Source organism: Electrophorus electricus, chromosome 8 (genome assembly GCF_041902795.1).
Source record: "Electrophorus electricus isolate QZ-2024a chromosome 8, ASM4190279v1, whole genome shotgun sequence".
Taxonomy (NCBI): Eukaryota; Metazoa; Chordata; class Actinopteri; order Gymnotiformes; family Gymnotidae; genus Electrophorus; species Electrophorus electricus.
The window spans coordinates 12,073,483-12,084,413 of record NC_137504.1 but is presented as its reverse complement, the minus strand read 5'-3'; the positions used below and the strand labels follow the sequence as shown (position 1 = coordinate 12,084,413).

At 45.0% G+C, this 10,931-nt stretch overlaps 1 protein-coding gene across 1 annotated transcript; it reads right to left on the bottom strand.

The window, feature by feature from the left end:
* Nucleotides 1–866: 866 nt before the first annotated feature.
* On the bottom strand, nucleotides 867–9,607 carry LOC113583045 (protein sprouty homolog 3). The gene is made up of 2 exons (XM_027019145.3): nucleotides 8,995–9,607; nucleotides 867–4,554 (listed from the first exon to the last, which is right to left on the bottom strand). Exon 2 carries the CDS (start codon nucleotides 4,481–4,483, stop codon nucleotides 3,635–3,637), a length of 849 nt encoding a protein of 282 aa, XP_026874946.1. The 5' UTR covers nucleotides 4,484–4,554; nucleotides 8,995–9,607; the 3' UTR covers nucleotides 867–3,634.
* Between the last annotated feature and the right edge of the window lie 1,324 nt (nucleotides 9,608–10,931).

Sequence of the window (10,931 nt, the reverse complement as noted above, 5' to 3'; positions counted from 1 at the left end):
TGGGGGGGGGGAGGATCTGAGCAGATGCTGGGATGTACACTTCCAGGTGTACACTAGTATGATGATGAGCAGAAAGTGTCTCTCAGGATCTTGCTTGTGCACACAGATGAACACACAGACACACATGTACTCACACTCTTCTCAGAAGCCATTAGCTCAAGCTGGCCTTGATTACTTATTTATGAAACAAACAGGCTGAAGTGCAGGCAGCGGAATAAAGAGATATAGACAAAGACTGGAACTGCATAGTGTGCGCGCGTGCGCGCGCACACACACACACACACACACACACACACACACATTCACTACCTTAATCTCACAAAGGTCCCTCCATGCATACTTCTGGAAGCTGATATTAGTACTCGTAGATAAGTACATGCCAAATGTGTCTGTAGTGAAAGGACAACGCTGACTGGTAAAATGCATAGCCATATTTAGAGCAAATTTGAAGCTGCCCGTCTAGAGCTTGATTCATCTCGAGTCCTCCTAGGCAAGTATGTATTAAAATAATATTGCAATTCATCACAGCCTTAAATCCAAGAGAGATATGTAATGAACTGCTCACTCAGGCATTAAGAATCCAAAAGATCTTCATTCACCACTTGCACAATGAAAACACAATATTTGCACATTTTACCAATGCCAAGGTTAGAGTCAGCTTATTACAAATGAAGAAATACCATTGTGTGTGTGTATATATATATATATATATATATATATATATATATATATATATATATATATATATACATACACACACACACACACACACACACACACACACACACACACACACACTACATATAGATATCTCAGGTCACCTAGCTCCAGCTGATCTCACATGACAGGTAAGAGTTACACATAAGTGCTTGAAAATTCATTTTATTTGTTTCCCTCAGCCACAACACCACACGCATCGCGGCAACAAAAAAAGTTGAAATCATTAAAAGGGTCATTTCATTTTATCATCCACCATAAATAAATACTTATCTTTCCTCTCAAACATTTAAATAAATATCTGTGAATTATCCATAATATCGGCAGCAGAAGAAAATGTGTAAAATATATATATATATATATATATATATATATATATATATATATATATATATATATATATATATATATATAAAATTTATTTCTATATAATATATTCATTTGAATATATGTGTGTGGGTGTGGGTGTGGGTGTGGGTGTGGGTGTGTGTGTGTGTGTGTGTGTGTGTGTGTGTGTGTGTGTGTGTGTCCATATATTCTTCTTTAATTCTTTTACAACTTACAAGATGCCAATTGTACCAAAGCAATAGTTAAGAATACAATATGGGGAACCTTTAGTGGTTAACATAGAGAATGTGGTCAGCACCAGTTAGGCATTCCTATAAAATGCTTGTACCTATATACTGCACCCATCCCTACAGTATGACCCCTCCTTGGAGAGATTGTCTATTGGGATTTAAGTATGGAGGAGAGGTACCCCATTATGGTTACACATTGTAAAGTTTGGAATGATGATTTCCCCCCTGCCCCCTAGTTATTTCAAAAGGAAAATGGAATTTTTAATGTTTTAGTCTGAATCAGATTATTATATTAATTCTTCATCTGAACAAACTGAAGGTTGACAACTAAACACATGGGAACAAGTAGAGGTTTAGTATATAAAGATTCAATTTTCATAAGAATAATGTGATTTTCATAAGAATAATGGCTTATTGTCTAAAACATGAGTTCACATTGCAAAATCCCAATAGAGACACTTACATTACACTGCTATCGAATCCTTCTGTAAATACAGTGTAACGAGTGCTGAATTTAATCACAGTTGCACTTTACCTAAATGGTCCATCCTTACTTGCCTTGGAGGACTACAGTCCAAGACATAAAATGAGTAAATGCATTTATAAGGGTTTGTGATTTTGGAACAGTGAAAAAATATGACCCAATTACACAGTAATTATTAAGATCATTATAGGGTGATCATAGCACTGTAATGTAAAACATGTGTTAACCACAAAGGACCTCTCCCCCACAATAAAAGCCAGCTTTAAGGTTAGTTTTAAGTGTTAGCCTGGACTCTGATTTAAAGTTAATGTCCAATAGTAATAGAAAATAATGGTAATAATAATAATAACCAGAATAAAAGAAATAGAATAAAAATACAAATACAATAACAATCCTACATACATACAAAAATATAGCAAAGGAACTCTAACAACAAGGGTCAGTGTGCATATAAGGGAGAGAACACACACACGCTCGAAACAGATTTGATTTCATTTCTCCTCCCAGATTAGAGTGTCAGTGCATCTGTTTCACCTTGTTCCCAAGCATGGTGCTGGGTTTCACTCTAGCCAGGTGATCGAGCTCCTGTCTCAGTGCAGTTCCTTCCTCCTGTGTGCTGACACCGCAGCATGCTCTTGTATGTCCTCACTTCCTGCAAAGTGCCCAGACGCCGTCAAAGACACTGTGGTGGCTAAGGAGCCAATCAGTCAAGTCCAAAGTGCTTAGAAACGTACGATGGTGGGAAAAGGAGGCCGGTAGCTCATCTGTTGATGCCATTGAAGGGCAGATCGGAGATTGAAGTATGCTATGCTATGAAGTTCCTATTTTGTCTTCTGACCTTTTGTGGTGTTTCTTCGTGTCAATTTTATGTGAGTTGTCCAAGTAACAGCTTGCATAACATTATCCTGAAAGCAGCAGAGAAACTATAGAGACATATGTGACTGAGGCTTTGTTTAGGGAATGTATGATGACTTGAAATGCTTTTGGTCCCACAGCACAGTTGGAGATAGCACAGAGTGAGTATCCCACTACTGGAATCAGAAAGAGCAGTGTGAGGGTGGGGTTGGGGGCGGTGAGGGGTGTTGTAGAATCGCGAGGCCACAGGAGCACTCGGGAGAGGCTGGCGTCAGACTGCCCTGGGCTGGAAACCTGACCAGACACTTTGTCTTTCAGAGCAGCTTCTCTAAAAATAAAAAAGGAAGGCTTCTGCTGACAGCAGACACAGGCCTGAGACTGCACACACATGCACATAAACATGTTTCTTATGCACATACATTCGTGCACACACACACACACTCTCTCCACCTATCCTCACTGTTACACTCCTTTCCTGAATAAGCTTTATTGGCCTGAAATGGTCCCTTTTTTGGTCTTAAAAATGGTGTCCAAAACCATATAGTCATGTAGTCAGTGTTCTTGGGTAGGCTCTTTTTCACTGTCTGATAGGGCCCATGTTCCACATGAGATCAAGTGTCAGCCACCTTGCACACAGTTTGTCCATTCAGTATGGCTGTAGATGATTTTCTAGCGTGGGCCCCTCTCAGTTGACTCCCCATAGACCACTACGCCTGGAAGATACGTTTACCCAACACAGCAAAAGATTTTGTTCAGATAGCTTACTCTCTGTAAAAGTTGCATATGAACCACATTATCGATCTTGCCCAGGAAAGTAAAATAAATAAATAAATAAACAGTTTTTTAAAAAGAAATCAGCTAGTTTCCTTTGTGGGATTCATTGCAGGTAGGCCTGATTGGTTGGGTTGGAGATCATTTTAGCAGAATTCACTGCTTCAGGATCAGAAGTGGAAAATGCAAAAAGAGGGGGATGCAGCAGTGGGATCAGGGCATCTCAGCGTCATACGGGTTTCTCCAGGGTCTTGCGGAAAGGCGCTGGGTTGGAGGCAGAGATCTTGCGGCACACAGTGTTGGTGTTGCTGCAGCGGCAGCCAGGCCGTGTGGCTCGGTCGTAGCCACGCTGGCACAGGGTGAGGCACAGCTTGGCGGGAGGGTAGCAGCACAGGCAGGGTAGGCAGGGAGCCAGAAGGGCCATGGTGCCCCAGCGGGAGCAGGCGTGAGCGGGAGCACAGGAACAAGGCCGATCAGCACAGTTGTCCTCGTCGTCTGCCGAGCAGTGGTAGAACAAGCCCTTCACGCAGCACAGGCAGGTGCCGTACTCCACAGCATTTTCGGCTGAGCACAAGCATCGCTGGCCACAGGCCCAATAGGAAGGCAGGCTTCGAGGGGCACAGCACTCCTTGCACTTGCAGCGGCTGCAGCGTTCACAGATGAACAGATGAGAGCCTAAATCCTCGCCGTCAGCCAAGCCTTTACCTAATGAGTCTGGCTTCAGGTCGCCCTTGGGTTGGGAGCGCACCACTGTGGCCAAGCCAGAATGTGAGGGCGTTAATCCTGAGAGAAGCCTCAGGTCCGAAGCCGCGCTGCCACGGGACATGGAGCTGATAGTGCTAGAGCGACTCAGGTGAGCCAGGTGGGCATGTTGGTGTTGACTCTGACTGCGAGGCAGCTGAGAATGTTCATCATGTGTATAGAAGACACCCACCTGCGAGGCAGGCTCGAGTGCCACCGGGCGCTCCACATACTCGTTGCTGGCCCTTATAGAGCGGATCTGGTCTATTGACAGCACAGAGACTTGCTGGAGGTCCAGTCCATCTCGGTCCATCCTAAGATGAGGTGCTGGATCCATAAGGTCACTAGGGCTGCCAGAGAAGAAACTCAGATGCAAGGCTTACACCTATCAGGGCACATCCGATAAACCTGAAAGACATAAAAATACAAGAAATTACTTTTGTAGCAAAATTAAATAATGAAATGAAAAGTTTTAGCAGTTGGTGTGGGACAAAACAGCAGAAACGTATATCCTGTTCATCCCACTTAGATAGTGTACTGCTGAGGCTACAGCTATTATTAGACACAGGATGGGGAGATAAAGCCATTGACATCACACTGTAATTTAGCATCTGGTGAACACAGCTGTTGACACAAGGGAAGAGAATCTTAGCAAAGAAATTGACAGCAATGAATTGTGGGAAACAGGGGAACCCTGAAGACTTTGTGTCAGTGTCCTGAGGCATCTTTTCCCCCAGCTGCTTGGAGAAATCCAACAGCCCTTCCCAGCAGCCTTTCTTTTGTTAAGCTGTATCCTCCATAAACAGGAACAACATGGCTGGTGGAATGTGCATGGACAGCATCAGCATCCTGGAATTGAGAAGCTGCTGTGCACATTATTTGATGTCATGCTCCAACAAGAATGTGGGCTGCATTAAAGTTTAGCACATTCAAGACTCTAAATAAAACTAATTGTACAAATTTGTCAAACCTCCTGAGCTGTCTGAATACGATTTGCATTATGCAACACACCCATTAACTCAAAAAACTAGCACTGCTGCAAAGGAGGTCAGTGTTCACAAAGAGTGATTGGGGATGAATGGAGAAGCATTTTTAGGCAGGCTTGATGAAGAGGTTAGACAGGAGAGGAGAGCAGTGCCTGACATAACCAGGAACGGAAATCCATACGCAAGGGCAGCAATTAGAGGAAACGTTGTCTGCTCCCTGTCCGCCAAGTATCCGGGGCACAGTCAGCTGAATTCCTGGCAAGAGCCCTGGATGCTCTCGCAAAAAGGTAAGATAGCATCCATCCTTCGACTCCACCGTCCAACCATAAAGTTGAGATAAGGAGGCCCAGGTCGGACGTACGAAATGCATTTGCGAATTACACAGAGGAGGAAAGAGAAGTCCTGGAGAGTAATTACATCAAACCCAGCAGAGAGCTGCAGTCAGGGCCTATCAGTCCATCTAATTGTTTAGAGGGGCCTGCTGTTCATTTCCATGAGCTCATTATTTGGGGCCTGATTTCGCAAACAACATCGGACTTCTAGCCAACCGCGCATCTGCAGACAAGCCAGAGAGGAAGTTTCAGGCTTGCTCGTCTGTGTCATGTCAAAGCTCTTCTAGGCTGCATATTTGGGAGAGCATTTGCACATGTCCTCTCCATGTGGTTTCCTTCAACTGTGTCGACACTCGGGAGCATTTATCATTTCAGACAACGTTGAAGTTTATTTGAGACTTTCCACTGACTTGCCGTGCTTTTCTTAAAAACTGAGCTTCGTTCTTAAGTTAATCTGCAGATCAGAACGTCAAATTGTCTGGCTCTGATGTATAGTACGCACACAAATGTGAATTTTTTTATCCATACAATAAGACAGACCAAATCTTGTTACTTTCTTTGCTCAAAGTAGTTACTGTACATAACATTAGTTATGTTTTTCAAGTACAGAGTAGACTTTTCAGGGTAAGATGCTGCCTTTAATGTTTTGTATGGAAACTCCATAATTATCCAGGCACCAACCCCTGTTTTTTTCTTCAAATCTTGTCAGTCCTAACTTGTAATATGAGCCTTGAAGAGACCTAGTGCAGAAACAATGCCCCCACACCCCGCCCCTCACATTTAAGCCCCAGACCTCGTCCCAGTAGCCAGGGTGCCAACGGATCGATAAGCCACACTCTGGCAGCAGTGTGGGCAAGGTGCTGACATCAGGAAGCCCGATGTGCTCCCCCACTGCAAAAAGCACTCTACCACTCCCCACCAAGTCCCAGAGCACTCGTCAACGCCACATACCCCAGACCGCACACCAGGGTGAGGCCAAATGGAGGTGGTCTGTAAGTGTGTGAACGCTGACAAAAGCATCAAAAACTGTGACCCTACTCTAGTATCCCCCATTTCTTCAAACTTCAGATAGCACTGTTCAGATAGCATGGGTTACAAATAGGCTGATTTACCAGTGGCCAACAAAAGGTCCACTTGAACTATCGACTGGTGAGGTCCAATTACATCTTCTCAACCTCCAGCACTGACCACGACCTCTAAAAAAACTCCAGTTCAGCAAGGTGGGATGTCACAGCCAACTGACTCAGGATTTAGCATGCCACACTCTGGTATGGTTGGGCTGGTTATGGTTAGGCTGTGAGGGCTGCCATGTGTAGGGTCTGTAGGAAGAAGGCGTTAGGGCTGATGCGCTGTGTTACTTAAATCCTTTCTCTGGGACTCAGAATAGCTAACCATAGTTGTTCTTCAGGTTGGGTTTGGGATCTGTTTCTGCAATCCAGCATTAAACCGAAGCATAACTTCCCTCTCGGTTTGGGTTTCTTTTCCGGACTGGCCTCTGAAGAGTCCATCTATTTGCTTGGGGTTTTATCAATCATGCAGCTGCTGCAGCAGACAACTGCAGATCAGGCTGTACACCGAGCATGAGGACAGGTCAAACGGATCAGATGAGCACCGCCCGTGATGACTCTCGGTAATTCTCACCGCCCTCAGTGAAAAGTCCCACACCTTACTCTTTCATGCTTACTTTATAAAAGACTTATTTTACAGTACCCGAATGCTTCATTAGAGGCATTGTTAAAAGAGTTTGCCACACTTATTAAATGACAAAGTGAGTCCTTTGAGGCTCCAAGGACGAAGATTCACGTATAAACTTTATTCTGTGAAGCATGCCTCAGCAAAAGCAAACGTGCTCAAGACAGCATGGTGCTTCAAAGCCAGCACCTGTCTAGACAGCCGAAACGCCCCGGCCTGAGAGTGTGTGGAAGCAGGGGAAAAGCAGCAGCATGTGTAGAGATGGAGAGAAAGGGAGAGGGGAGAGGACCATGTTCACTCAGTCCTGTGTGCTGTGAGGGGTAACCTGAAGACAGGCTCCTGTGCTCTGGGAGTATCAGTGCTGAGTGAGCTGGGCCTTGTGGCTCTGCCCCAGGGCTCCTTATGCCTGGTACCTTGTGCACATCCTTGGCAGGGTAACCCAATCCAGGCCAGGAAGAGCATGAGAAGTGCATATTATTCATAACAACTGCCACACACCACTGACAGAGAGAAATCAAAAACCCTGGAGCATGGAGGACAAACAAAGAAAGCATGCGAGAGTGAAACAGGCATCCTGCAAAGGGGTCACTGACCAACACTGCATTAACCAGGCAGGTAGTGACTAGTGGCAGTGGTTGACAGGTGAATGAAATGGCAATGATGTAGGGCTGTAGGCCAATGACATCATAATGTGATGCTATTTTGGAGTCTCCTGGCAATGACCCCTGGCAGCTGATTAACATCTAGCACAACCAGCCATCAAACCTTGTTCCCTTCTCACAGCCTGTCACCAGAGATATGGAGTTTACTTGTATTTTTTTAATTATCTCTCTCTGAGACTGATGGAGTACCAGAATGATGGTTACTCATTGAGAGCGGATTAGCTGCTGGTCACATTGGGGCTGGGTCTTACTGAGGGGTCAAAAAAGGCTCCTAGGAGCCAGTCCTAGCCAAATCGTCAGGCTGGCCATGAGTTATCAGTCGCAAGGACCCTGGGTCGGCCCCATTGGACCCTCTGGGAACACAGCGGGATTGAATAACAATAAACTATGAGATTCCGGATGTGCTGAATCCGACCCCCAGGAAGGACTGAAATAGACACTGCAGGCCAGTGAGTTTGGCCGAGGCAGATAGGGTGAAAGAAGGAGAAGGAGACAGAGCGAGAGAAAGGCATTAGAGAGATAGATATGTGGTACAAGTCAGACAGTGCAAGAGAGAAAGAAAGGTAGAAGAATGGACAGGTGGAAAACCAAATACCAAGAAGAAAATCTTATTCTGAAATATCTATATAACACTGTAATAGTGGAGTATATTTTGGGTCTTCGTCACACTTCTTTCTATAGTTAATACCAACAAACTTTAGTAGAGCACAGAGAAAGCTCCAAAGCCAGTCTAAATTAGCACTTATATCATTCATATTTTTACTTTCTAATTCCCTGCCAGCAAAAAGTTGCAAATCTGTTCCATGGAAAACACAGCCAATATAGAAAAGCCTTCCCAGGTGCCAGAGCTTTCTCGGTCTCTCCCATCCTCTTCTCCTGTCTCTGCCAGCACAACCTGGCAGGATTGACATCTTTGACCTTGAGGACAATCAACGCCATCCCTGCATGCCCAGAGTCCCGTGCACAGGCTTGGTCCGAGCAGAACATGTGCTCAGGACACCAAACTAAACATGGTACTCACCGAACTCAAAGATGAGCAGGAGGGGAGCTGCTCATACGAAGCAAGTCAGAAGACCAACCGAATGAATGCACAGCACAGATCAGAACAAGGGTCACAGCAAGGGTCACAATGAGGACCACAATGACTACAAAGGAGTATGTGGATAGAGCACTCACCTCGGAATGGAGGGAGATCCATTGTGAAACCCGAAAAGTACTTTTAATTTCTCTTTGCTCTTCCCCTTGCCCTCTCAGACAATGTGGACAGTTCAGGTCCTTCCGATGCTCTTTTCTGCAGGGTGATCTGATGCATGCAGGCAGTCCTTCGTTCTCAGTGCTCACTCATTCCCCAAGGAGCGCACTGGGCGCTTCGGCCAAAGAGAAGAACGCACAAACAGCCCCCCAAATAGAGTAAGGCTTCTCTCAGAGAGGAGGTCACCATGTCATGCAAAATATCCCTGTTAACAACACATGCACACATACACACATACACGCATGCATAAAATGTCCCAGGGAAAAGCAAACAGGAGAGCAAGGCTTTAGGAGCACCTCCACATAAAGCTGGAGAACAGTGGGTCTGCAGTTCGTCTAGACTCAGAATGAGCTCAAAGTGTAAGCGCTGGATTGTCTCACTCACACGCTCTCTCTCTTTCTCTCTCTCTCTCTCTCTCTCTCTCTCCGGTCAGTGCTTCCTGCCCTTGCACTCATCCATTTGGTCTCACTGGGCTGCGTTCGTAAATGTGTGTGTGTGTGTGTGTGAGTGTGTGTGTGTGTCTGCCTATGAGTGAGTGAGGGTGACACAGACAGATAGAGAGGGAGAGGGAGAGAGATAGAGGGTGGGAAACAGAGAGAGGGAGGGAAGGAGGGAGGGGGAAGGGTTGTCGGATATGAATGGTAGATAGGGAGGGCTGCCAGGGTGGGGGCGGTTCTAAGTTTTGCTGGAGATAGTTAATGGCTAAGTGGCATCATCAGACTGAAACTGAATCTCTCATTTGCTCACCCTGAGGCACTGTTCCATATGATTCCTGGAGCTTAGCCTGAAGAGAAAGTGAGTGAGACAGATATAGAAGGAGGAGGACACATAAAGATGGGGTGAGGAAGAGACCGGATAATAGCCAAAATGGTGGAAAGAAATTTTACATAGCGGTCAATTACAAAAGGGGAACACAAAGAACAAGAATTAAGGAAGGAATTCTTGAAATTTACATGGGAGCATGCTTTAATTCTTGGAAGATGGCAACAGCTTGGCTATGGCTACTGAGCTTATCAAAAACGAACCGCAACAAATTGCCAATAGATAAACTTTACCAACATGTAAATTTTTTTTAAAAAGAAAAACAAAAAGAGGAACAATCAAAAATATAACTTGGCAAAATAAATTGAAGGGAAAAAATGGTTACAAAAGAACACAATTAATGTTCTTTTAAACACTCATTCTTGTGTGCATGGTGGCTAACATCTGTCCTAGGGCAGCTCACATCCTACCCCAGTGAATTATTCACAGCCTGATGTTCTAGTGCATGGCAGATTGGAAGACAGCCCAATGTTCCTATCCTATTTACTTCTGTTGTTGCCAACAGATACCAAGGGACCTTATCATAATGGCAGCACACTTGTAGTAAGATTAGCAACCATTGAAAAGCACCAACTGCACCCAGTGCCCCCACGCACACCCCCTGCACCTTTTGCAACTCAGGGACGAGGCTCTGTATTAATCACAGGCTACACTGTTGACAGAAACAATCATTTTGTGACATGATGCAACTGAGCAAACATGTGCTGAATGTGCCCACATGTTTGAGCCTGTTTTCCTGTAAAGTGAGAACAATAAATCACATCAAGTGGGATGCACCTCCTTCTATGTTTGTATCACTACTTACTTATGTCCGCCTATTGATGGTACAGTTAAGATATCTCCAAGGTAACAGGGTGTGTGTGTGTGTGTGTGTGTGTGTGTGTGTGGGTGTGTGTGTGTGCGTGTGTATGTGTTTGTAATAGGGCAGGAAGAAGGGTGCTTCGTGGCTTCCTGTAGAGGGAAATAGCTGGGATGACCAAACAGAGCAGAGAGGTGGAGAGTGAATCAGGTTTCTCAGCCTAAGGCTCTGCTCTGTCAG

Bases quoted from the DNA above. Each gene is read 5' to 3' on its own strand.
- LOC113583045 (XM_027019145.3), bottom strand. From the start codon at position 4,483: ATGGATCCAGCACCTCATCTTAGGATGGACCGAGATGGACTGGACCTC.